This window comes from Cryptomeria japonica, chromosome 5 (assembly GCF_030272615.1).
Source record: "Cryptomeria japonica chromosome 5, Sugi_1.0, whole genome shotgun sequence".
NCBI lineage: Eukaryota > Viridiplantae > Streptophyta > Pinopsida > Cupressales > Cupressaceae > Cryptomeria > Cryptomeria japonica.
Window position 1 is genome coordinate 678419466 of NC_081409.1, and position 27979 is coordinate 678447444.

At 37.1% G+C, this 27979-nt stretch overlaps 1 protein-coding gene across 7 annotated transcripts in view; it reads left to right on the plus strand.

Annotated features, from left to right (window-relative positions):
* Window positions 1–27979, plus strand: part of LOC131029254 (flap endonuclease 1-B) — a 235231-nt gene that overhangs the window by 72887 nt on the left and 134365 nt on the right. For all 7 annotated transcript variants that reach the window (XM_057959668.2, XM_057959669.2, XM_057959671.2 and 4 more), the window contains 2 exons: window positions 4584–4634; window positions 4736–4855. In XM_057959668.2, the coding sequence (XP_057815651.1) occupies window positions 4584–4634; window positions 4736–4855 (171 nt within the window). The remainder of the gene's footprint in view (window positions 1–4583; window positions 4635–4735; window positions 4856–27979) is intronic.

Consider the following 27979-nt stretch of genomic DNA (forward strand, 5'->3'; position numbering starts at 1 on the left):
AGGATCACTCTTTTGGGACGGATAAAGGAAAGGGACAAGCTCTTTGTGCTACTACAAGTCATGATTCAGGGAGATGGCTTCTAGATTCAGGGGCTTCTCATCATATGGCATCTTCGCAGTCTATGTTTTCTACATTTGAGCTTTGCCACATGCCGCAAATTTTGATGGGCAATCATACATACATAGATATGATTGGGAAAGGATCTATTGCCATTGGGGATAACTCCTTCAATGATGTGTTGTGTGTACCCCACTTGACAAATAATCTTCTTTCCATCTATCAAATCACACATGGGGCAACTAGGAAAACTGTGGAGTTCACACCTGATTCAGTTATCATTAGAGACTTGGAGAGTGGAGCTATCATTGCGACTGGGGTGGTTGATCATGCATCTCGGTTGTACTCTTTTTCAGATTTTTGGTCCTATTGATGAGGTTGATTCTTCCTATGTTGATGATTCAATTTTGAGGAGAACTTTGGGCATTTGAACTTGGGGATTCTCACATGTGACCCTGTTCTTGAGCCTTGCATTTCATCTCCTTCTATTGATATCACACCACCTATTGCACCTGATGATGTAGCTAGTGCGACAGTTTTGCCTTTTTGTGATTCAGTGCAGCAGGATATTTCATGTCTTCCAGCTTCAGTTGATTGAGATGCCTACTTGACAGACATTGCAGGTTTGTTTGTGGACTACTACATTGCAGATTTGGGAGACACCATTGATGAAATTCATCTTCTCTTTGATGAAGATGATCCTTCTTTGATTGTTGGGAGGGATCACTCTGACCCTCTTGTGTATTCTCTACATGATCAATCTTTAGAGGTTGACATGATTGTGGATACTTTTGTACAACACTTGGAGGAGGTCTCTTTATCTTTTGAGGAGACATATGAGTCTTTGGATATTGTTCTACATTCATCTCCACTAGATCTTGGAGTGCCTTTTTCAACAGTGTGGCGCACTTTACCACCTTTGGAGGGGCTACCTTTCAGCATCGACATGGGGACACTTGAGCAGTTTTCAAAGATTCCTTTCATCATGAGTATTTTTGCTTCATCTTCCCTTCATGGTTGGGGAGACTTCATGGATACACCTTTGGTTTTGTTTCTTCCTAAGGGGAGGAATGTTGGTCGACGTTCATGGAGCAGTTTCTTCATTCATCTTTGAGCTTCTATCATTGGTGCAGATTCCAGACTGAGGGGGGGCTTCCTAGTCTCTGTTCTTCTTCTCTCATATGGGGGGGACTTTTTCCTCACATGGGGTTTTGTCCTTCACATAATTTTATGAGAGTTCTTTGTATCTAGTTTTCATCTCTCTTTTGGGGGAGGGTTTTTTCCCATTGGGTTTTTCTCTCTTTCCCCATTTTGTGAGAGATTTCATTGCATTGTTTTGCATGCATTTGCATTTGTACATGGGTACTTAACATGGCCTCGTAGCCAGGACCCATCTTGCATTGCTTAGTTGCATTGTAAACTTTAGTGCATTCCCCTAAGTTGCACTTAAGGGGTGGTGTTGGTGTAAATAATTATTCATCTTGGATATTATTACACCTTAAGTTTACTTACGAAATGCATTTCATAGTAGTTTGGGTATGAGACACTTGGGTGTTTGTGCCACATTGGGATAGTGTGTGTAGGAGAATTTCCATCTTTTATGGTGTTGATCTTGTTGTTACACTCCACATTCAGTGGGTGATCCACCTCATGTGGAATATTATATTGTTTCTCCTACCTACTCACACCTATTTCCTACCTACCCTTGTTTCTTATTGAGCCACATGTCATGTTTGTGTGCTCACATATCCATATAGCTTTGTCTATATAAGCAGACTCATATTCATTGTATGTAACGATTGATGATCCAGTTGATCAGTATTTTCATCGTGATAGAATACAGTTTATTCCTATCAATATTTTGTTCTCTCTTATTTGTGCTTTCCATTGCCTGTCGATCTTGGAAAAATCTCACAATTTGAAAGTGTCATATGGCTCCTCTAAACTATTTGAGCTCACTGGTAATGTTAAATTGCCCCTTTGAACAAGCTGACACAAACCTGAAAAATTAGTGACAACTGCAGTGTTAGGGAACTTGAAAACAGGGACATTACATGGAGTGCTCCTCTCTAAAGGGAAACCAACTTTTGTTAGATGCAAGTGACCATTGGAGTGCTTTTCTTCAAGAAGTGGACAAGTTTCATGTAGGGAAAATTCATTAACGTTTTAAATGAGGCTATATTAAGTTTTTAAGTTCTTTAATATGATTTAAATGACAACATATCATTTGGAATTCATTTATAGGAGCTCCCAAGGGTTTCCATTAGTCAAATGTTTAATGGGCAATATATAGTAGTTTGAAAAGACATTAAAGTCTCATTTCCTTCACTTAATTCAAGGCATTTCAACATCATTGGCGTGAATATCAGCAAAGGAGATCATGCGGAGGTTGTCATCAAGCAAATAATGAATTGCTAGGGTTTCAAGTTTCGATTGACAATTTGTTATTAGAATGAAGGTGTCTCATCAGAATCACTGATATGAGCTAACAAACACTGTATTGACATTTGTTAGCCATTGCTATTGTGGAGGACAACTATTTTGAGATATCTATTTGAGGTTCTCTTGTTTTAGACAAATTATCTGAAGACAAATTTTGTATATAAAGCTTGCTTAATGTGCAAGCAAACCATTTTTAGAATAGGAACTTTAAATATACTTTCTATTTATCTTGAATAAATTGCATGCGCACTTAATTTAACTAATGGTATTCTATATGTCTATTTGTTGTTAAGGTTACCGAACAAGTTTTTTGTTTGATCTTGAGTATGTGTTGATTAGGTGAATCAAATTACTTTTATTGATAATTGCAGGCTTTGAATTAAATATTTAAGTGAAGTGTGGTTGTTGCAGTATGCAATTTGATTTATTTGACTTTGCGGAATCTTGTGTGTATTCCAATTTCAAGTTTTGTGTTGTACTTGTGCTTTTAGTCTTTGCATTTATCATAAAAGTGTGAACATGGTTAGCTCTCGTAGGTATTTACTGTTAAGAAAAAGTTTTAAATGTCTATTTGCTTTTAAGGTTACCGATCAAGTTTTTGTTTCATCTTGAGTGTGTGTTGATTAGGCAAATCAAATTACTTATATTCAAAATTGCAGGGTTTGTACTAAATATTTAAGTGAAGTGTGGTTATTGCAGCTTTGTATGTAGTTTGATTTATTAGACTTCGCGGAATGCTGTGTGTATTCCAGTTCCAAGTTTTACGTTGTACTTGTGCTTCAGTCTTTGCATTTATCTAAAAAGTGTGAGCGTAGTTAGCTCTTGTAGTTATTTACTTTTAAGAAAAAGACCAAAAAATATTGTTTTGAGTAGAACTGCTGATAAGCCTTGTACCTTTGCCCAAGAACTAAAAAGATAGGCAAGTTCTTTAGTTTGTTTACAATACATGCTCAAAACTTAGAGATTTAACTTGTACATATTGTAAAGAGCTAGATGTTGTTTCCTTAGGTTCTAGGGTTTAGTTTTGTTGTAAGTTGCAAAGGAGCTTCCACTTGTTATCAGAAAATGATGTTATACCTTACACGCTGTTCTGTTTTGTGTTGTTCCAAAAGCAACAAATTCAAATGCTAACTACGACAGCGATAACTATGCTTAATTATTCTGCCAAGCTTTAAGCTAACGATAAGACCATCACAAATCCACATTGAAAGGCAGGCATCCCTTGATATTCATCACCAAAAGGTAATACTAATTTGGGTTTGTGTCCACCATCTGGCCAGAATAAGTTAGACAATAGAAATATAAATTGAGATCATGGAAAGTCTATTTCTATTCTCTTGATATCATCCTCAATAGGTAGCTTATAGGTGTGTACTATAAAAAGATGACTCACATGCATCTAATTGGGAACAAATACTCATGGGACAACTTACAAGCTTCAACCATAATGGTATGACTTATAAGTATCATTCAAGAAGGTCAATACTCAGGTATGCCTACGAGACAGCTTGTAGGTTTTGATCATAAGGGGATGCGTTACAAGCATCTAGGAATTGGATCTGTAACTGAATAATGTAGGGATGAATAATGATTTAAATTCTCTTATCATACATATATAAAATACTAAACTGTACATCTTTAGTTGATTACCATTACTTTTCAGTCAATAACATTAGTTTCAGGTTAAAATATGTACAGCAGTTGAAGTTGTAGAAAAATAATCAACTTTTTCTACATCATGTAATAGAGGATTTGCTAAGATGTGTTTCCTGTTGTGCATTTTTCCACATTAACTATGTGTATGAAAGGAAATGATTCTTGACCCACCAATTTTAACTGTTATTGCATAGTAAGCTTTTTCTTTTAGCATTGCTGAAAGACCTCTGTGGGCAAGTACTATGTATAGACAAGCACATGATATTGTTAGAAAACATGAAAATATTACCAATAACAGATAAAGAGTGAGAAGTTTATATGCTCTAGTAGTTGGGATACATGTTTGGTTATTTATATTTTTAGAGATTTTAAATTTTCAGAAGACATTCTGCACTCACCGTTGGTATTATTCCATGAACTGACCTAGGCTCCTTCTGAAGCAGAGGCAGAATGTGCATCTTTATGCAAAGTTGGTAAGGTATGCTGAATTCTCGTCTCTTTAACTTTTGAGAGTGTGGCCATTTTTTTTGTAATGCTTGATTCCATGAGATTTTTGTTTCCTCGGCATAAATTTTGCAGGTAGATGCTGCAGCGTCTGATGATACAGATTTGCTAGCATTTGGAACTCCACGATTTCTCCGGCATTTGACTGACTCTCCCTCAAGAAAAAATCCAGTTATCGAGTTTGAGTTATCCAAGGTATAAGCAATATTTTTTATATGTCTTTTGTTTCTTTAACTTCTATTAAAATGCAATGATAGAGCAGGTAAGTTTGGTATTATAGGGGTGAATAAATCTATTTGGCCATAAAATTTTTGTGTTACTGGAAGCATTGGAATCTTCCTGTTCATACCCAGACCGAAATATCTGGATTTGTCCAGGTAACTAATTTAAGGAATAAAAGAGTAATTTCACCTAATCTAACTCGGCCAACTTCTAATCCTTGCTCCCTGCTACAACAGAACCACCTCTAACTCTAAAACAAAAGGAAAATTGTAATGTTCCCAACTAGTATTGTTTGGAAATTTTTTGAAATGTTTGAATGGAATGCAAGACACATAGTTCTAAATGTACACAATACAAAATATTAAAATATTAAGCATGTCTTGGCGGCATTGCCATCCAGATTTACATTCGAAAGGAAATCTGGTGGTGAACTGCACAGATGTTACAATATGAATAATAAGCAATGAAATACTCTTCTATTTTAATTTCAGGAATCATATCAAACAATTGTTCAACAATCTGAAAACATGCATTTTGCAAAACAGTTGGAAAGCAAAGGAAATACATAAATATAAAAATATGAAGCAAGGTTGAATTGAGGATGGAGCAGCTGATACAAAACCTAATCTAGCCATTTATAAATTGTTGTAATAGCAGTTACCTCTAAAAATCAGCAAAATCAAAAGCTATGATGCTGTAGTGGCATCGTAGCAACTGAAAATGACTTAAATTAATCTTCTCTTATTATAGCCTTAACCCTGTTCTGATCAACGGCAAGACTTTCATTGTTCTTCATTAAAATGCCCACCAATAAGAAATAGAAATCTTCACACAAATGCAACTAGAATATGTAATGAATTGTAGAATCTTTCAATCTTCAATACTAAACCCTTCACCAAATTCTTCAATCCAAAATGATATGCAAAATTTAAGCAACAACTCAAACATGCGATCTTTGTATAAAATCACCATAAAGAGATTGGAGGGCTTTCATCCTTAATCTGAAACTTGAGGATTTCAGTCTTTAAGAGAATAGATGAACGTTGTTCAATCTTGGAAGTAGAAATTCTTTTTCCAAATGGATGTCTTCCTCATACCCCAAATCCCTTTTTTAAAGCTTTTTGAGGAATTTTAATATTATTTTCTTTTTGAAGTACTTAGTAGACTTTATCTTTTAATAATTTGAATTTAAGTTATCATTTTTATAATAAACATAAAGTTACCATTTGAACAATTTTAATTGAATTGTTAAATAATATTTTCTTTTACAACATCCCAATAGCCTATAGAAAAAGTAAAAGTAGGCTAAGGGTCTTGTTGTGACCTAATTCACACATCGTCCCATCATAGATGGGGACCCCTTGTTTTTGTTTTTTTAGGGTTTGTCTTAGCTCTGCAGTTTCATAAGTCTTCATTTTGAGAGAGTTTAAGAGTTAGAGTTTTGAGGGCATCCTAAGCCAAATTGAGAAATCTTGCTCAGAATTGCATTTGAGTGTTGTCAAAGTGTTCAGAAGGTTTGAAGGATGAGGATCACAATTGCTTTGGGTCATTTCTGACAACCTGCTATTTTAGAAATTTTTGCTTTTTCTACTTTTTTGAAAGAGGTATATGGGTTTTGTTACTCGAGTTATTTCATTACTACCTATTTTGTTGGAATTTGAAAATCTGGCCTCTAGGTATAAAAAGCAGGGCTTTGAAATTTTTGCTTTTTTTTGAGATTAGGGTTTTGTTCTTTAGGCCATATTGATCTTGCCCATGTCTTTAGATTTGAAATTTTTTGCTTCTAAGTGTAAAAAGCAAGAGTTCAAAATTTTTTGCTTTTTTTTGGAATTAGGGTTTTGATCCCCATGCCAAATTATTACTACCCATGTTCTCGGATTTTGAAAATTATGTCTTTAAGGGTAAAAAGCAAAACGCAAACCCTAATTAGGGTATTGGTCCAAAAGATCAGCTATTTTATTAGTACTCATGTTCTCAGATTTCGAAAATGAGGTCTTCAAGTGCAAAAAGCAAAGTGGAAATCTAGATTAGGGTTTTTGTTCCAGATGAACCAGCATGGTATCAACGTGGCATGTCACTATTGATCAAGTACAAAGGAAGAATTTAGATATGGCACATTGAAAATTTTGTCTAAGTCAGACAAGTGGAATGGCAAATAGTTAGTCAAATTCGTCCAAGGATGTCAAGTATGGAAGATGTTCAAGTAGGATCAAGGTTCTCCTACAAACAATGAAGTTGTCCAACGAATGACAAACTCCTACCATCGGTTAACTAACCCATGGCAAGCGTTACTTAAACTCCTACATGGGGTTAAGCTTATTCATACACAAAAATGTCTGACAATCTTCTAAGTGCACTTCATGACCAAGCTAAAATTGTCCGACAGATGGCAAACTCCTACTATTGGTCAACTAACTCATGGCAAGGGTCAAACATACTCCTATGTATGGTCAAGCTTGAACCTACGAAGAGATGGCAAAGTAAGTGTCAAGTTTGCCTTGGCCATGTATACTCCAAATCCGCCAAACAAAGATGGAAGGAGGTCTTCAAAGTCTGCTAATGATTAAAACACTCTAAAGTGTGCCTTATCCTAAGGTTGACAAAGTCTGCCAAGGATTAAGAGAGAATGACTAAGGCAATGCAAGGCCCACCTAGGCAGAGTGAACAAGTTGGCAATAAAACGAGTGACATGGCATTCGCAAGACTCGCTTTAATGATAGCAAAATGGAAAGAAGTTCTCCTAAGTATTGGATTGAAAATATTATGACATGACATCTAAACTTCTTCAAAATAAACTTCTAGAAGAAAGCAAATAAAACTTTCTAAAGCATGCCAGAAGCTTCCAAAGGATCAAATTCGAATTTCCTAGAGATAGGATAAAACAATAAAACTTTCTAACTTTGCAAGCATGAAAGAGAATCTTCCAATTCGCCTTCTAGAAGAAAGCAGTAAAAACAATAAATAAAGAAAGCTTTCCTTTTAAGTTCACCTTCTAGAAGAAGGATTAAGTTCGAATGTCCTAAAGATAGAATAAAACAACAAAGCTTCTAGAAACCACCTGAGAAGCTATAAAAGAAGGTTTTATTTCATTAACACTTCTCTTTGCCAAACAAAGTTCTAATTTCTTCTAGAATTCATGAGCAAAGAAGGCAGCCTCCAAGCAAGGTTCGAAGCATAAGGAGATGTCCAAAATTCACAAAAGTTGAGCAGATTCCACATATGAAAGAGCCTGATCAGATCATCAAATTTCAACAAGATAATAAAATTCGCTATGGAGAGAAGAGATAAAGCATGACCAAGGGTTTTTGAAAAGTTCGACATATTCAAAATCCTCCAAGTTTGCCATTGACAGCAGACTGAAGGTTTGCTGATAAAACAATAGAGCATCTTCATATCTTGTCATTCACTTTGATCATCTCCAAGTCTGCCTTGGAAGGGAAAGATTGTTCAAATCTGATATAAAGAAATACACATGTAATGATCTTCCAAGCATAACACAAACTTGTCCAAGAAAGTGTATACTCCGCCTTGTCAAAAGAAAGACATTCAAACATGAAACCTCTTCCATGAGACATGACATAGCTTCACCTAAGTTCGCCTAAGGATGAACAATCAAACGTGACACGAATGAATTTGCCAAATAAGCAAGATCAAATGGTCTGATCATATTCCTAAATCTGCTCAAGACAAGAAGACATATGACTTTCCAAGACATGAGGAATGATGTCCAAGCCTTGCTAAACTCCGATCTGCAGTTAATTAAGATGACACGAGTTAACCAAACTCCTACCTAGGGTTTGAGAAGACAGCAGGTTGAAAGTTTACCTATGAAGCATAAAAATCATTCCAAAGTCTGATCAAAGACATGAATTGGCAGACGATTATCCAAATTCACCAAATTGAAGTAGCATGAGATTGGCAAACACTCTTCCAAGTCCGTCAAGATAAAGCACAAGACAAAGCATGTCCAAACTCTTTCCATGTTCGCCTTGTCTCAGACATGACAAAGAGCAAAACAAATCGTCATGAAGTATGCCAATACATAGAAGGTGAATATTGAAGGAAATTGGTTCCAAGGCAAAAACCCTAAGGCATGAAGAAATTGTCCAAACCCTTGCAAATTGATCAAACTTCGACACAAATTGATTCATCCGGACATAAATGGAATATGTGAAGATACCTAGCTAGAGACCTAAAATTTGACGACAATTAAGTTGACATGCCAGGAAAAAAGATAAATTTTGATCAAAAATTTCACATGAATCAAACCAGCATGTTGGAAAATAAATTTGTCACATGAAATAACTTTTAATTATTTTCCAAAATTAAATTAAAAATTATTTTCAACAGAGAATTTTCAAAATTCAAAATTTCTAGAAAGTTGGAGAAGATCCCTTGATAAGATCGAATTTTTGAAGGAAGAAATAAAACTTTCCATTTTGGAAAGATTAAAACAAACAAAAAAAACAAAACAATAAAACAAAACAAAAACTTCTAAATTTGAGAACCCTAAACTCTATATATTTTCAACCAATTCACTTTCATAATTCATAAATCAGGTTGAGAATTTTGGAGAGCATTAAAGAGAAGTTTTCTCTCAAGTTTTGTGAATTTTGGATTTTGAAGAAGAACTATCCAGAAGTAGATTCTTTTGAGTGTTGACAATCTAGAAATTAAAATACTTTTGATTTTAAGACAAATTTTCTGATTCAAAGGTAAATTTCAGTCATAAAGAGGATCCAAAAACTCAGTCTGACTGAATTTCCTCGCTTTTCAGAAAAGTGAAATTTTCAGAAAAGAGAATTAAAAATCAGAATTAAATTCTGAAAACAACATGGAGTTTTCATGTGTTTTTGCAGGTAGCAATGAAGTTTGCCAGCAAAGGAGTACAACTGAAGTCTAAAATTAAATCCAAATGAAAGAATATCATCGACACAGACCTCAAACATGTTGATATGGAGGAACCCAAGAAAAGAATGTATGGACATGATGGACACATTCCTACACCTAGTGCCCGCAAAATGATGCACAATGGAATTGACCAAGCAACTGGATTCCCATGAGCCAAAGAGTGTGTTGAGCTAATAGTTGAATGTGCTTTGCACTATAAAGCACAATCGAGAGAAATCATTGCACCAGATGGAAGAGTTCTGGCAAATCTTTTAGAATTGTCCATCCAGGAGACATTTGGCATACCAAACCACAGTAAAACCACCTACAAGACAAAAGGACAAGCCCAGAGGGTCTATGATAGTCAGCCTAAACACTGTGCCGCAAATGTGAACAAGTATTGGCTGGAGAAGAAAAGACCTCGAGGGAAAATATCGAAGTATTTGTTGCTTCCATACTTCAAAGAAGAATACGGTGATATCATCCTATTGCTGAATAGAGTAATGGGCAGCCCTAAGGGTCAACTATTTGAGACATGTATGTATTATTACATGGATGGAATCACCTCAGGAACGAAGTTATTCAATTGGTCCTGCATAATCAGCGATAACCTTCTTGAACAATTGATGAACTTGGAAAGGACAAAGCATTCCACATGAGTTCTTACATAATTTATCTGCTGGCTGCAACTTACAGATATTCAGGACTGATTTGCAAAGGCATAGTAGGAGGTGGTGAGAATGAATTCCAATCATCTGATTTTTATCCTCAGCTGTAGCTTAAGGACAAAAGTTTCCGAGCCCATGACACATTCCTGATGTACATCACAAGAACACTGCAAGGAGGTACTCATAAAAGACTTTCTCCTAAATCAAAAAGTCTAATCAGCAGGTACGGATTCCGGTTTGTCCAGTTTCCAAAGTTCACTTATATCCGAATCCAAGGTTTCGCTAGCCGTCCTTACCGATTGCCAATCTACCCAACCAATAGGATGGTCCTATTGGAAGTTCTCGGACAATTGGAAACATATCAGAGCTACAAAAGAGTAAAGCAGAAGGCAGCCATATAGGCAAAAGGCAGCCAAATCTTTCCCAGTCTTCATCGGAAATATGGAAGAATCTTGTTCAACTGCACAAGCAGTTGAGAGTGCCAGACTAGAGATGCAGTGGTACCCTTTTACCTTCTACCAATCCAGAACTAATTATGATCCTGACAATAACATCAGATTAGTGAAAGAGGAAAGATTCAGACATAGAGTAGATATAGAAGACTATTGGGCAAATGCTGATGATGAATTTGATATTAGAAAAAGGATGTGCTCCAGACTGTCAATAAATTTCATCAGGATGACTGAACCTTTCCTTGTACATGATTAGCTGGAAGACAATGTAGAGTATACTCAGCCTGGTTTTAATGAGCATGCACCCCTTCCTCCTATCAAGTGGTCAGCACCAGAGCTTACAAACTTGACCACCTTGATGCGGCTAGTCATGACATACAAAGTGGTGGGTTAATCAACAGTGTCACTGACTGAAGCAGAAGAACATAACTTTGACTTATAATCTGATGGGAGTAGCAGAAGGATATTCTTCAAATAAAGAAGCAACACAAAATGCCAGATCAAGTGAGAGTGCTAAAAGGAAGGGAAAGCCAATTGAGAATGAAGAACTTGCTCAGAAGAAGCAAATGATAGAACCATGTCATTCCGCCACATCAAGGAATGATAAATACATGTTAACTGTTGATGAATCGTTGGTTGAAATAAAAGTTCCTTCTTCAGTTCATGAGGAAAATGCAGAAACAGTCCATCGGGAAGATGAATAGCCACCATCTCTTATTGGCACAAAAATCCTAGAATCAGAGCATGACACAAATATTGAAGAGGGAGAGTTTCAAGAAGGGATGATTTTTGCTCTCCAGGGTATTGCACGTGACAGAGAAACAAAGGATGACCAAGAGGTAGAAGGCATTGAGCAGTCCATTGTTCCTGAATGGCTGAGGGAGAGATTGAAGATGAACACACCAGTAGTAGAAGACCAAGAAGAAGATGACATGGTAGATTTCTTGGCCAGATTAGAGCAAACTGCTGTGAAGAAGCCAACCAAGAGAGTTTCTACCATCCAGAGAGATGAGATAGGCAACCACATAGTGTAGATAGCTGTGCCTAAGGTGAACAAAGCAAAGGGAGACATTGCTCCTCATGAGTACGAGATTACCACCTTTGACTTAGGCCCAAGCACAAAGGCCCAAGTAAAAGAGGACTTAGAAAATTCAGTTGCATCCATGAAGGCAAAGCTGGATGAAGAGACACAAAAGAAGAATGAACATAAGAGAGAAGTTGTGCGCTTGAAAGAATATATTCGACAGTTGACTACTAAGCCACTTGATCAAGCTAGTCTAGAGATTCTCCCACTTTTGGATTCACAACAGGTAGTCAAAAGTTCCGAGGAAGATGCAACAACAACTAGAGAAACTAAAGATTGGATAGAAAGTATAAGAGAAGAACTAGCCAAGTTCATAGAAGAAATCTCATCAGCATATGATCAAACTTCCTCTTTGTTTTCCAGGATTGAGAATATGGTAGAAATGTGGGCTGACTTCCAGGATGTCCAGAATAGAATCATTCCATCCCTTAGAGAACTAAAAGGAATCTCATCTCAAGAGTTGGTTGATCATATGATAATTGAAGCAGTGGTTGCCTATGATTTCAACAGTTGGCACTGGACACTGGTTGCACAGAATGAAGTCTTGGAGAAGGTGAAAGATGACGCTGATAGAATAGAAGGATAGATAAAGGCAATTCAGGTGAAGATCTTCCTTGTAGTTGCAGAAATAATTGGGAAGGAGACTATCCGGGAGAGCGATATGCAATTGGAGAATTTGAAGGTCAAAGTTAAGGACATCTTCTTTGCCATCACAAGACCAGTCTTGAAGAATAATTTGGCAAAGGGGTCAAACCTCATGTCCATCAAAGATGCCTTTCACAAACAAGAACTAGACTTGGAGATCACCTTTGCTCTGTGTGCAGATGACTTGGAAGGGTTAGAGTTTAGGATCAACATGTTGCCACATGTCACCATGGAGGAAATGGGCCAAATTGTGTCCAAATTTATTGAATGTTAGAATAAAGGGATGCAATCCAAAAATAGGATCTCGTGCCACTTGTCTCTTTTGAAGTTGATCTTTGATATTATTTTTGGAAACTCTATCTAGTTGTAGGTTGTCTAGATCTCAGCCGTTGATCTTAGATTGATCTCGATTGTTTATTTTGCTTTCAAAAACTCTATATAAACTGGCTCTCTCATGTCATTTCAGTGTGGAGAGATTTTTGAAATTGTTGCACAAAGCTATTTGAGTAATAAAAGTTCGTTATCAGTATTGTCTTGTAATCTTTTTATTGCTAAATGGTTGCATGGTTGCATATTCCCTTCAACACTTAGATTAGAGTTACTTTCAGTAATTTGCTTTGAAGTTAGATGAATGAAGGATCTGATTGTATTGATGGTGAAATCTTCCTCATACTTTTGTTGGATGAATGATTTTCATTAAATGTGCAAAGTCAGTCTGAGCTTTTAATATGGATGTTTAACTTCTACTTGGAATGATATTGTTCAATTGTTTGTATTCTTCCTAAGTGTGAAAATCTTAAGCATAACCCTAGAAGATTGCACCCGCTTTGCATAGTTGTCCGAGTGTGGTGAAACAAAACGTTGTTACCGGTTTCACCTAGTCTTTACCCTCTCTTGAGTTCATAGGAATAACTTAGAAGTGGTATAGAATCCCTAAACCCTCATCCTTTTAATCTGTTTTGTAGTCTTAAACCAGAAAATCCAAAAACATAGAGCATAAATTGTTAAATCTGCCTAAGTTCAACTTGTGAATGATACTAGTTGATAAGCGTAAGTCCCCCTTGAGATTTTCATCATACACTACCCGATAAGCTATCCCACTAAAGTCGCTTGTTCTCACATATAGACCTTGGAGTCGCCTTGTGGTCTTTCTCGCAATCTTGGCACAAGTAGTGATTTTGTTCAGGAGAGGATAGAGTATCCTTGTGGTATTTTATTCTAAGTGTTCGGTAGACGATAAAACATCCACCAAAAAGTCACTTGCTAGCCTAAGTCCAAGAAGAGGCACGACAGTCTTTCCATCCCAAAATTGCTTGCCCACAAGCAATTGCATGTTGAAATGCTCCAAAAACTATTCTCCTTCCCAAGTGCATCCTTTACTAGTAGATCCTTCCATTGAAACAAATACTCCTTAATGCTTTTATTCCTCAATATTTGCCCTTAGTGTCAGTAATTTTTTTTAGGAACCGATATTAATTTCTCTTTATTATTCAAGGTAGGTAATTTAGCTGACATGACTAATATGTTGCCCTAGTGCCTTTTTGAGGCAAGACACACATAAGCTATTGTGTATCTTGCTATGCTTTGGAAGTTCTAATGCATAAGCAACCTTGCCAATTCTCTTCTTAATTTTTTATGGTCCTGTTGGTGTTTGTTTTATCATCTGCCAAACATTAGAATAAGATACCTGAAGGTATTCTATCCTCTCCTGAAAAATCACTACTGATTCCAAGGTCTATATGTGCAAACAAGCGACTTTAGTGGGATAGCTACTCGGGTAGTGTTTGCTGAAAATCTCAAGGGGGACTTACATTAACAAATGTCTTTTAAGCTTCTGGACTTAGACGGATTGAGCAATTTTAGGCTCTCTCTTTTTTTTGGTTTTTTCGGGATTTAGACTTTCAAAAAGGGAAAAAGGGATAGGGTTCAAGAAAGCTGATCTAAACCTACGAATTTTGGAGACTGTATTAACTGGGTGTTCTTGGGAAACCACACTTTGCTTCGCCACACTAAGGACAACTACACAAAGCGGATGCAATCTTCAACGGGTTGTGCTTATGATCGAAATGTTGGAATACATAGGGGATAGGCTCAGACTAAATTTGCATAGTGAAATGGAAATCATCCATTCACCAAAAGTATGAGCAGAGATACACCGTCAATTAATACTTATCAAATCCTTCATTCAATTCTAACAACATGAAAGCACATCTAAGTTAACTTTAACTAATGTGTTGAGGAAATTGAAACCATGCTAATCACTCAAATAACAGAGATTACAAAGCCTTAAGAGAAAGCGCACATGCAATGTATTATTTGAAAAAAGGACCTTCACGCAACAATATATCAAAAACCTCACACTCTCCAAATGAGAGGAGGTAGCCTTATATAGTTTTTAGAAAATAAATGAATGACCGAGATCAAACATTGATCAAGGGCCCAGATTAAAAGTTATAAACCCTAATTAGGGTTTCCCAGAACTCTATCAATTTGAATGAATGAGAACATTACATGTGGCATAGCTGCCATTCTCACTAAAAAATGCGTCTAGTTTCTTTTTCGGATAAGTCAAGTTCATTGAATCTGGGCATGTTGACTTGGAGCAATCTGATTGGTCGGAAGATGACGAGGCGCCACCGCAGTGTGAGTCACTCCTAATCTTGTTGAGGCGGTGTAGGAACAGGTACGAGAGCTGGATCAACTCCTTGGGATGGCAATGGATGTTGCTCTCTTCCTTGAATCTGTGCTTCAATGCGATCAGCAATTGCTTCCTCCTCTTCAAGGATAAAGCACATTCGACACTAGTCGGGATAATTTCTTTTTACACTCCAAGCTAAGCTGTATAATTTTGTGATGATGTTTTCTTGCTCGTCATTGAAATTCAAGTCTAGCTGTAGTACTAGTTCAAGATCTCTTCTTGGTTCAGGAGGAATGATTGGCAGGCCCATGAAGCTTGGAAGGAAAATTGTTGAATTTCTTAGAATAATTTCTTGTTGACGACTCTGTGCTTGCTTCTTTGTGGCCCCAATTTATGTTGCACGAGAGGAGGGTGAAAGCTCTAGATAACCCCTTGCAAATATGAAATGATAGGATCAAGTTGTTCAGACATTCGCTGTGATCATGCCCTCCTTCTTGATACCTTGAAATTTGGAGAAGAATTTCTGCATGCCTTCATCATAATTGAGGAAATTGGAATTTTCCTTGTGAAACATTTCCCATTCTTAGCCAAATTTTGGCTATCTTCACGCTCGGATGAATCTTGCTCGTGAACTTTTCCTCGATCTCCATTTGGCTTGAAACTCCAACAGTGATCTCTATGATGATCCCGCTTCTACTACCATCTGCTTCTTGCAAAACCAAAGGAAAATAAGTTAGAAATCTATCTTTTAGTGCAAAGCTTCGAAGGTTAGATGGCAGAATGCTTTGATCTTCCGATTTCTCAACACTTTTAGCTTTGGAACAAGCTGCGAACACTTAGAAGGTCATGTTTGAAAGAAAGAACGTTCAATCCAAAATGATCCTCGTATCAAAATTTTGGATAAACCTAATAATACACTCAGAAAAATTGAGAAATTTGATAAGTCTACCCACCAATCAATTTCACCTTTGACAGAAATGAGAATACAAAAGGAACAAAACTCAGAAACTTGAAAGTTCTGCCTTCTACTAGTTGATTGGACTCCAAAATCTGCAGATACTTGATAAGAATGAGGTTGAAAAATTAAAACTCCTTCAAAAGTTCTCTCAATCTGCAAGAGATCACCCTGCAACACCTCCAATCTGCAAAATCTTCTTTGAAATAACTCTCGACCTGCAAAATAACTCTCAATATTACTCTTAACTTGCTCAGAAAGATCGAACCTTATGTGTGGAATGAAGAAGTGAAGAAGGTATTTGTAATGAAGTTTGAATTTGCAATTAGAAACTTGCAGATCTTTTCCAATTCATGTTTCTAATTCGATTTCAACCTTGAGAAAGTTTCCAATTTGATTTTGAGTTGCAATGTCATCTTCCTTAAGTTCAAATTCTTCATTTTACAACTTTCTAATTTGATTTTCCACTTCATATTTGATTTTCCAATATCTCTTTTTAAAACTTTCTAATTTGGAACTTAGTTCGAATCTTATGAAGATTTGGATGACATCACCAAGGAATATTCTCCTTTCCTCAATACTTAGCAAGTATTTTTGGCTTCACCTTTGACTTAGGCAAACTTCATGAAGTTTGTTTCTCATTGTGTTGCAAGGCAAAGTCAGACTTTTATAGAGTGGGAACTTTCGTTATGTTTATGTACACTTCATGTCTTAACTTTTTCACATTTCCCTCAAGGCGGACTTTGTTGGTCATGTTTCTAACTTGTTGCAATGTTGGGCGAACTTCCATCAATATGAAGGATAAGAGCCATGTAGCATAGGGCGGACTTTATACATCATACTTTTCAAGGCGAACTTTTGAAGTATCACCAAGGGCAGAGTTTAAGTGTTGCTTTGAAATCATCTTCTAGGCGGAGTTTGGAGAGATAGGCATCTTCCTTCATCACCTTAGGCGGACTTTTGAGAGATCATCAAGTAGGGCAGACTTTTGTGTGATCACCAAGAGGGCGGACTTTTGAGTGACCACCAAGGCGGACTTTCTTTGCCTTAGACTACCTTTCATTTCACCCATAGGGTGGACTTTTGAAGGCTTGGCAACTTCATGGAGAGCGAACTTTTGAGAGGTCACCATTATCATGCATGGGTAAGGCGGACTTTGAAGGCACCTCAAACCTAGCGGACTTTCATGACTCTTCTTCAAGCATGGCAGACTTTTGGTAGCGACTCTTGGGTAGACTTTGGAGGCTTCAACAAGAGGGCGGACTTTTAAGACACCTCCATCATTATGTTTGGGTGGAGTTTTATAATCTCTCCATAGGGTGGACTTTTTGAAAGACTCTTCTTGTATAGGGCGGACTTTTCAATGACCACCAAGAGGGCGGAGTTTGAGACACATGCTTGAAGGGCGGACTTTTATAGACATCCATTCATCAACACCTTGGGCGGAGTTTATAGGCATCTCCATCATCATGCATGGGCTGACTTTTGAAGTATCACCAAGTAGGGAAGACTTTTGAGACTACCTCCAAGACGGACTTTGAAATGTGCACTCTGAGGATGGAACAACTCTTGACACCAAGTTTGTTCTGTTTGTATATGAAATATAACATTTAAGTATAAGTTCTTATACTTTAAGTTATATTTCATATATATTGTTAGGATGTTTGAGAGTGGCTTCAGATCTCTAGGACTTATAATGCAAATTCTAGTTTTTAGGAGATCTTTCAAAATTTCAGACTTAGTCAAATTTCAGGCCTAATCAGGATGGCATATGCGAATTTCCAGACTTAGATGATTTTTCGAGCTGGTTATCCTTTGAATGTGCCATGACCCCCTAAAATATAGGAACTTAGCTTTTTGGGTCAAAACTTGAAAATTTTTGATAGCTTTCGATGCATGCTAGTGGTACCAGTGCAAACCCTAGGTCCCCAATCCGAAAAAGCAAAAAGAAGGCATCCCTAAAAAATAGGGAAAACTTTCTAAAAATAGCCATACTGGGGATTGGGCTAAAAATGCCAAAATCAAAACTTCCTAAAAAATAGGAAAAAGCAAAAAGCAAACTTTTCAAAAATAGAAAGTTGTTCAAATTCGTCCAAATCAATTGCGATCTTCGTCCTTTGGCCTTTCTAGGCACTTTGACGATATCCAGACTCTGTTATCACTTGGCTTGCAAAAATTGACTTTCTATCTCTTAGACTCAAACCATTCAAAACTTGCTAGAACCGAGCAGAACTGAAGCGGAAGGCCACCGGGCACTAACAAAAACCCTAGAAAGCAAGAAAAAAGGGAGGGTCCCCATTTGCAATGGGGCGATGTGTGAAAAAGGTCACAATAGGTCCATATAATCAAGGCTTAATTTTTTTATTTCTTAGCATCATTTCTCTCAACTGATGATTGCCTGTATGGTTTTAATATTACGAAGACCATGTCAACAACCTAAAAGACTTTCTCTATTTGATGTTGGGCTGCATAAATTTTTTGGTGATTCTAAGCAATATGGAGGTTATTCTTAAGAGTTTTCATTATTTCGTGGCAAAGATTGAGTGGAAACTAGAATCAAGAACTCAAACAATAATCTTTATCACTATCATAATATGATTGATCAATGATGAAGTATCATAGTATCAGTATCAAAGATTCAAATGCCATTATTATTATAAAATAGTATACAACCTTCAACTTCACACAAGAAAGGTAGAAGACAAATCAAAGGAGGTCATTGATCTGGATGATATTGATCCTTATAGCTATTGGACAAGGCAAGATGGGGAGATCCCATTGTTTATTGCAAACGCGATTCTTGATTTTGAGATAAGGTAATGGAAGATGTGGCTGTACCAAAAGGAGCTACAAGATTGTCATTGGATGACACTGATAAGGTAGAGGAGTCATTGCTTTCTGGCTCCAAACACAACTTTCAATGCCAAGCGAGTTGCTACAATTGAGTGCTAGGATTAGAGCATCTTCGTGAGTTTTCACTAGACCATAGAAAAACAAGATGCAAAATGTTGCAATATATGCAGTTTATGAATTTTGATGATAATTTTTAGAGGCTGTCATCATAAATTTATAAACTATCTACCTAACTATTGTATTAGGATTCCCACGTTGATGTGATTTTGTACTCAATTTATATTCAATGAATCAAATTTAATAGAAAACACGTTTGTACTCATTTTGGACTTATTGGATACACTGTCATTGAATTTTGCAAAAAAATAGTGTTTTGAAAGAAATTTAAGCATTTTTTAAAGTTGCCAAGTTTTTTGCCGAGTTTTTCCCGAGTCATTGTTGTGTTGCAAATTTGGGTTTGCCAAGTTTTTTTGAGTTCGAGTTTGCCAACTATGCTCTCCAAGACTTGGGTACATTTGGTGCAGGGATTTGGTTAATTTGGCTTGGCTAGCTTAGGGACTTGAGAGTTTGAGTACTTTGAGAAACCCCAAACTATGAACTTGAGTATTCTGGCATGGGAACTACATGCTTGAAAGATGATTTCTTTATTGTTTTGGAGTAACATTATACTATTTTTGCTAAAATAAAGTGTAAAATAACACCTATTTATACTATTTACAAAGCATTGCACAAAAAAATGAAGGAAATCTATATGCTATGTCTACCTTGCGTAGCTTGATTGCATGAATGCAAGCTATATTACAATTAATCCTATACAGTAATTCTAATTTTGATACATGCAAATATCAGTTCAATTTATGATCAAAATAATTACAATTTACCATTTAGAAGTCACATCTTTCACATAGGAAGAAATCTAAAAATTGATGATCTAAAACTAGTTTAAAAGTTCCTTACACTAAAAATAGTGATTGCTAAAAATAGCTTGAGCTATAGGTATCTCTAGTAAAAATTAGAAAATCCTAAAAGATTCTCTTTTTTTTTGAAAAGGTGATCGTTAAGTAGTCTTTTTGATAACAACTTTGGAAGATTTTGATGAAGTGTTTCTTGTGTTTTAAACATGGTGAACATTTTGAAAAACACCATGAAATTGAACACTTGTAGCATTGCAAATCTAATGTAGGACTAATGTTTCAAGACACTGGTGCTCTTATAGACAGATTAAGCTTTTGTATATGCTGGCAACATTTCCTTGATAACTTAACTTTTCATGAAATTGCCATGCTTCGATTTGTTTTCCTAATCTTGATTGTGTGCATATGAATAACAAAGTGTTGTCACATTGATGGTTCACTATGGCATTTCAATGAAACTTTTGTCACAAAAATATTATTTTACAACGCAAAATCAAAATCAAGACTTGTAGGGAAGTTTAGACTTCTTTATATTTCAATGAAATATTTCTTATAGTTTATCTTATTTTGACATAATCCTAAGTTGCAGGGTTCGCCTGCTTAGGGGCCTGGTATCAGATCCTGGTCAAGTACGCCTGCAGATCTGGCTAGGGTTTATGCTTGGGTGAGGTAGTTTGTCTTGGGCGAACCTGTGGCAAACTTGGGCTAACCCGAACGCCTTGGCACTTTTTTTTGTAAAATTTGATTAAATCTTGAAATCCGCCACTTGAAAAATAGAAACAAAACCCTAAAAGTGACTTTTATAACCTTCACTTAGTTCATTTTTGCTCATTTGTTTTGCAAACAACTATTATTTCCTTGCAGGTTGAGAAGAGTTTGGCTTCTAACATCAAATAGAAGGAGTTGAAGATTGATTTTTGAAGCTTGATCAAGTGTTGCAGTTTCATTCCTACTCATTTGCAAGCTTCAATTGGTTTTAAGAGGTAAGGTTTTTTACGTTTTTTCCAACCATTTTTGTTTCATGAACATGAAACCTTATTTATTTAGTTAACCTATTTTTTGCCATTCTTTTTTTTTTTCTGTTTTGTTTTTGTGTTCATAATATTTCTTGCCATAGGAACTAGAATGGCATCTACCTCTTCCTCCATAGGCACAAATGAAGAACAAAAACATAAATTAGATCCAAATTCTCCCCTATGGAAGTATGTTGATGTTATAGACTGCTTCTAGAGGAGATGGGGGATTTCGTTGGAAATGCCAAGGATGTGATAAAGAATGTAATAGTTCATATTTTTCAGGTGTTAGGCCATTTGTGTGGAATACTAGGAAGAGGCATAAAAAAATGTGCTAGAAAAAACAGTGTGCCTATAGCAGAAGAGACGGTGTTAAAATATATTAGGGAGCATGAAGAAGTAGAAGAGAGAGAAGCATGTAGATTAAATCAAAGCGTTTCAAAAAATTCAAAGGGAATGTAGCCCTCATCTTATCCCAATATTATAGTATGAAATCACCCACTTGTTTCCACAACTGAGCCTGAAAGTGAGGCACCAATTTCACGCAAAAGACAAAGGGGCCTTTAGACAGTGCATTTCAAAATGAGAGTCGACACATTGCTGACCAAGATGTAGCAAGATGCATATATGCAAATGGGTTGGTTTTAAATGTTGTTCACTCCCCATATTGGAAAAAGATGTCAAAAAGTTCTAATGAAGCTCCAAGAGCATGTAAGGTTCTAGGTAATGAGAAGGTATGCGGCACCTTGTTGGAAAGAGAGGTCAAGGGGGTTGAAGATGCATTGAAGCCCATAAGGGATTCATGGACTGAGACAAGTGTATCCATTGTTTCAGATGGGTGGACAGATTTCGAAAATTGTCTGTTGATCAATGTCATAGCGGTGTCCCCTAAAGGAGCAACGTTTTTGAAAGTTGTGGATTGTTAGGGACAGATAAAAGATGGGCAATTTATTGTAGATATTCCCATCTCTGCTATGGAGACAGTGGAACCTTGTAATGTTGTTCAAGTCATAACGGACAGCAGAAAGAATTGTATACCTGCTGGTTTGTTGGTTGAGGAACGCTATCACCATATCTTTTGGACACCTTGTGTGGTCCACTCACTCAATCTTATGCTACAAAAGATTGAGAATACAATTGATTGGATCAAAGAGGTGTATGTAAAGGCCGAGGACATCCAGATGTTCATCACAAACCACCACATGTCTCAAGGGATTTTTAGATCCTTTTCAAGTTTGGAGCTATTGAAGGTAAGTGAAATAGTAATTTAATTTTACATTTTTGATTTTTTGATTTCTAATGTTCATAATTTGATTGTGTAATGTGTATTCTTCTATAAAAGTTAGTCTTTAATGTATAATCATTTTTGACTTTAATTTCTATTATAGGTTGTAGATACGCTTTTTGCATCTAACACAATCGTCTTGAAACAAGTTGTGAAAGTTAAAGTGGCACTTTGTAATATGGTGAATAGCCAAAATTGAGCTGTATGGAAGCAAAGCAACACTGAGAGGGCAACAAGAATTAGGCAAAGGATATTGGATGACTCATGGTGGGATCGTGTGAAGTATCTCCTTAGTTTCATCAAGCCCATTATGAAAATGGTTCACTACACTAACATGGATAGGCCTTGCATTGAGAGGTTTATGATGGCATTGACTCAATGCTTGAGCAAATGAAGTGCATCATAAGTGCAAAAGAGCCAGACCTTGTGGAGACTTTCTTCAAACAATTCCAAGCAATTGTTGTTGAAAGGTGGAATAAGATGATCACTCCTTTACATCTTCTTGCTTATGCCTTGTTTAGGTAATTGGATGATCAATTAATGAAACGAAGCTACATAAATAGAGAATTACAAATCAATGTTTCTAAAGGAAACAATTGTCAACTAAAGATAGAAATAGAAACTATCTAAAACAACTAAGAAACCTAAATGACCATTAAATAACCAAATATTACTTTAATATCCTTCCTTAATGTTCATCCTATCAGCTACATCAAGTTGTCCTCTAAATTCACAAACTTGTCCGAGCTCAGAGACTTGGTGAGGATGTCTATAGTATGATCCTCAATTGGAAAATACTGTGTTTGAACTACAAGCTATCGAATGAAATGTTAGTGAAGCTCAACATGTTTGGTGTGCTAATGGAAGACTAGATTCTTGGCAGGTTTCAACACCCCTTGATTATCACAAAACAAGGGAGAAGGACCTACTTGAGACATTTGTATGCCATAAAGCATCCTTCGAAGCTAAATTACCTCACAAGATGCCTTAATAGTTCCTCGATATTCAACTTCGGTCGAGGAAAGAGCTATTGCCTGTTGCTTCTTGGTGGTCAATGTGACTGCACCTATGCCCAAACTGAAGACATACCCATAAGTGGACTTTTTGTTATCAACAAAACCTACCCAATTTGAGTCTGTAAAATCAATGAGCCTAGGATCTTTGCTTCTGCTGTATAAAATGTCAAAGTCGGGAGTGCCCTTCACATATCTTAGCACATGCTTTGCTACAACTCAATGTTCAGCTTTAGGAGCTCTCATGAAGTGAGATATGTAGCTCACAGCATAACTGAGGTCAGGTCTAGTGGCGGTGAGATAGATGAGGATGCCCACTAGTTGCTTGAACACTAATTCATTCACCATAGGTGAATATGATTTGGCTAATAGGTTCAACCCTTTCTCCATAGGTGTAGATGCAGGTTTGCAATCGTGCATTCTAAATTTATCCAGCAGACTCAGAACATACTTTGACTAAGAAATAAAAATGTGGTCATTTGTCTTCCGAAACTCTACATTAAGACAATAATGCAGAAGTCCCAAGTTTGTCATGTTAAAGGACTGACACAAATTCTGTTTGATCTCCTTGATCAAATGTGCTGCACTACCATTGATGATTAGGTCATCAACATAGATGACAAGAAGGATATCACAACCAGTATTCTTGACATACAAATTGGGATTGAAAGGACTCCTTTGAAAGCCTTGATCAACCAAGTACTTATCAATTTTTATGTACCATGCTCGAGTAGCCTGTTTGAGGCCATAGAGTGCTTTCACTAGTCTGCATTCTTGGTGTTCTTTACCGACAACCTTGAAACTTGGACGCTGCATCATATAAACTTTGGATTTCAACTCACTAATGAGGAAGACACTCTCAATGTCCATTTGATGGACTTTCAAGGCAAACTAGGTTGACATAGCGAGGACAAGCTAGATGGTGCTCATTTTGGCCGTGGGAGAAAATATCTCCTCATAGTTGATGCCTTCTTTCTACGAGAACCCTTTGGCAAGCAACCGAGCCTTGTACTTATGAAGAGTTCCATCAGCCTTATACTTAACTTTATACACCCATTTGTAGCCAATGGGTTTCTTCCTAGGTTGAAAACACAGGACCCAAGTGTTGTTCTTTAGAAGACCATGGTGTTCAGCTTCCATAGTCTGTTCCAACTCAAGGATTCTTTTAGCCTTTGAATATGTTTGAGGCTCATACACACTATGAATGTTGGCCATAAGAGAAAAGTTAATTGTGTTCTTCTGCTTGATCTATCTTCTTGTTGATCTACCCTCAATAAGTTCATCATCATGGTGATCACCAATGGTCTTGGCCTACCACTTAGCTTGAAGAGTAGAAGTACCGACATCCAATTCAAGAGTATCAACATCACCTGGCGTGCTTGGAACAAAGTCTTTTGGATGCAGATAATTTTTTTTTTGAGGAAAGTTGGGTGGTGCAATGTCATGCTTGGGAGATTCTACAACTTTAGAGTCCGATTCATCTGAATCCCTCCCATCAGGTGGACCTAAGGGAAGACGTGTTGACGTGTTTTTTTATGACAACTCCTAACACAAAATAAAGTTGCCTAACGATCACTTCACTCTCTCTTGATCAAAGTACGATTGCATGCTAAGATTGCAGTGAGTTCAAACAATCGACTCCAAGGTTCCTTTATGCAATGGACGTGACTCAATTGGCCCGATGTGATATGTTGGTAATCCAAGAGGACTTACGTTTGGATTGTTCTTTCACTTCTTTGTTGTGGCTGGAACTTCAGCATTAGATATAGCAATTCTATGATGCTTCTGCTTTCAACAAATTGAACTGGAATGAATTGAAATTAAAGGGGAAAGGGTTACAAGGATCTAAATTTACTCCTAAGGGGAGTGATATCAATAGATAATACTTTAGTGGACAATTTCCAAATAAACCAAGCTCTGCTTCGCCAAGTTTAACTACAACTCCACAAGAACTGGTGCAATCTTCTGAGGATGTTGAAGGATTTTCACATTGGGAAAGTGCATTTGAATATCCAACACAATGCAATCCAAACGACTATTCACAATCGAACTTAGCACAAATTTGGTGGCTCAGGCTAACTTTACACGACAACTTATAATCAACAAGATGCAAAAAGTATGAACCATGGAAATTCATCAAACACCATTACTTTCTCCATTGAAATCAAAGCACTATACTACTTCTACTCTAAGTGAGGAAGGTGAAACCATGCAAGTTTTGAAAAAACAACTTAAGTGAACACCATTAGAGAACAATGCATCACTGTTATTATCTCAAAAACTTATCGCAACAATGTCATACAAATTTCCCTTCTTTTACAAATGAGGGGGGTCACCCCTTTATATAGGCTTCAAGCCTTGGCTACATGCAAAACCCTAATTAGGGTTTGACCCAAAATATTCCACACACATGATGCAACAAGGTGGGAATAAGCATTAATGACCCATTATGCCCATTATCAATTAATGTAATGTCCCCTTCTCACTGATGTTCTTTCAGAGGTCCATTAGCCTATTCCTGAGACCCATAGGCTAGGTGGAATAAGTAATCAGGGTCTAGCATCGATGAAACGAGGACTTACTATTTTTAGTAAGTCAGGGGATGACCGTTCTGGTGCCATTGTCCGACCGAACACTCCTTGCTTTGCCTCTGGACGCGATGATCATATTTTTCTGAGCATTAATTCTTGACTTACTATTTTTAGTAAGTGGCTGGGTGGCACATTTCTATTTTTGGCAGTAGTCAGGGGTTTGAATTCTGCAGCAGTTTGTGGTCGTCTGGGTTTAGTTTCATCTTGGAGGATAATAATCAGTGCGGGAGATATTTGCAACATAATTAAATATTATTTCCTTTCCTAAGGTTAATATTTAATTAATCTATTTTTTGGCTGCTGGTTTATTAAATTTGGGATTAATACCTGTTTAATCCTAAGTTTGGGCGAAATTCAATTATTTTATGGGACGTGAAATGTTTTTTTAAAAGGGATATTATTTCACTTTACATTGCCATTTTGTGCCTAAGTGTCCAACGTGGGTCCTCCCCTCTCTTGGGCGTGACTTTTGACTTAGGGAGTTGGGCGCTACTCTTGGGTCCACATGAAAGTGGAATGAAATTCAAATGCAAGCGTGGAATTTGGAGGGATGTCATTTGGATTTGAAGAATGAAGTTATAAATATGAGGCTTGGGTTCCCATTTGGACCATCTTGAAAATCTGTAATGTTATGCTGCCGGATTGGCGACAGAACTTGAGGCTTCGGAGTGCGTCTCCCTAGTGCTACCCGGTTTCGTACTTGAAATACAGTACCTAGCTGTGCCTTGTATTCTCCTATCGCTTTCAGAGCTTTGCCATAGACATCTTGGTGTTGCAACGATTCTGGACTTGCTGGTTTTGCCTGTGGCTGAAACACATTTTTGCTCACATCTCTCTGCTGGAGCGTCTGATAGTTATGGGTATTATTCCTATCTTCCTTCCCAGCACTGGCAAATAAGTTTGTAAGTTTTTAGCACATTTGTTTGAGTATTGATTTAGTTATGCAAAATCGAAATTCCTAGTCTAGGCGTGGGTTTTTTTGGGTTGCATTGGGATGCGTGCAAAATAAAAAGAGGGTTGTTTGGGGTGTGGCTGTGATTGGTTGTCATTGTATTGGATGTATGGTGGGATTGGGCTTGATTTGAGTCAATTCGGGTAAAAATTGAGTGAGTTATGAGTATTTTCATGTTTTCATGGGCTGCTGGAACTGTACTTTCAGCCTGCAGAGCAGTGTAACAGAAAATTACAGTATTGTGTAGAAATCTGCAGTTAATCTTCCCATCTCATCTCCATATTGTAAGGATTGTTTCAGTAGTACTGAGCATCCCATTCTATCTGCTTATTTTGTAATTCCCACTGCATAAGTGGAAGAGGCTGGCTTGCCGCCTTCTCAGTTTTGTAATTCAGTTTTCTTTGATAAATAGTCCTCCCGCTGAAATATGCGGTAGAGTGATGTTTTAATGTAATGTCCTCCCGCTGAGTAAGTGGTCGAGTGATAAAGTTCAATGTTTTGGTCCTTCCGCTGAAATATGCGGTAGAGTGATTGTTAATGTAATGTCCTCCCGCTGAAATACGCGGTAGAGTGATTGAACTTCTATTTCTTGTAATATTTCCCTTGGTCGGTTTACCGCCAAGAAGTTTAGTTTCTATCCTGCTGGATAAGCAGAAGGGGATGGCTTGCCGCCCATGTAGTTGTAATGTTCAGTTTGTTTATTGATGCTGACGATCCCCGAAACACCGTATGCTCTCACCCTCCCAGTCTGGGCTCTCGGTGAACAAAAGGTGTAAGGGTTCCCTTTAGTTGTTTTGCTTATTACTCTAACCTTAACGGGTAATTGTTGTGGATGAATTGCTATTGGCCTGAAAAAACAAAAAAAAAATTAGTGGGATATTACAGTGGTATCAGAGCTGGTTTTCCTGCCAGCCTGTGAGAGTCAGTGGGTTCAGAAGTCTCCATGAGTGACAGAGACGTCAGACACTACAACAGAGAACAGAAGAGACAGCAATTTCAGGTTCCTATAGTGCCCGAAGAGGACACATTTTCAGAAGTACTGAGGAACAGAGGGAAGAATCTAGATACCTCAGATTCAGTGGATTCAATGGCAGATAAGACTGCAGAAACAAATGAGGCACCCGACAAGAAGGCAAAGAGGCAA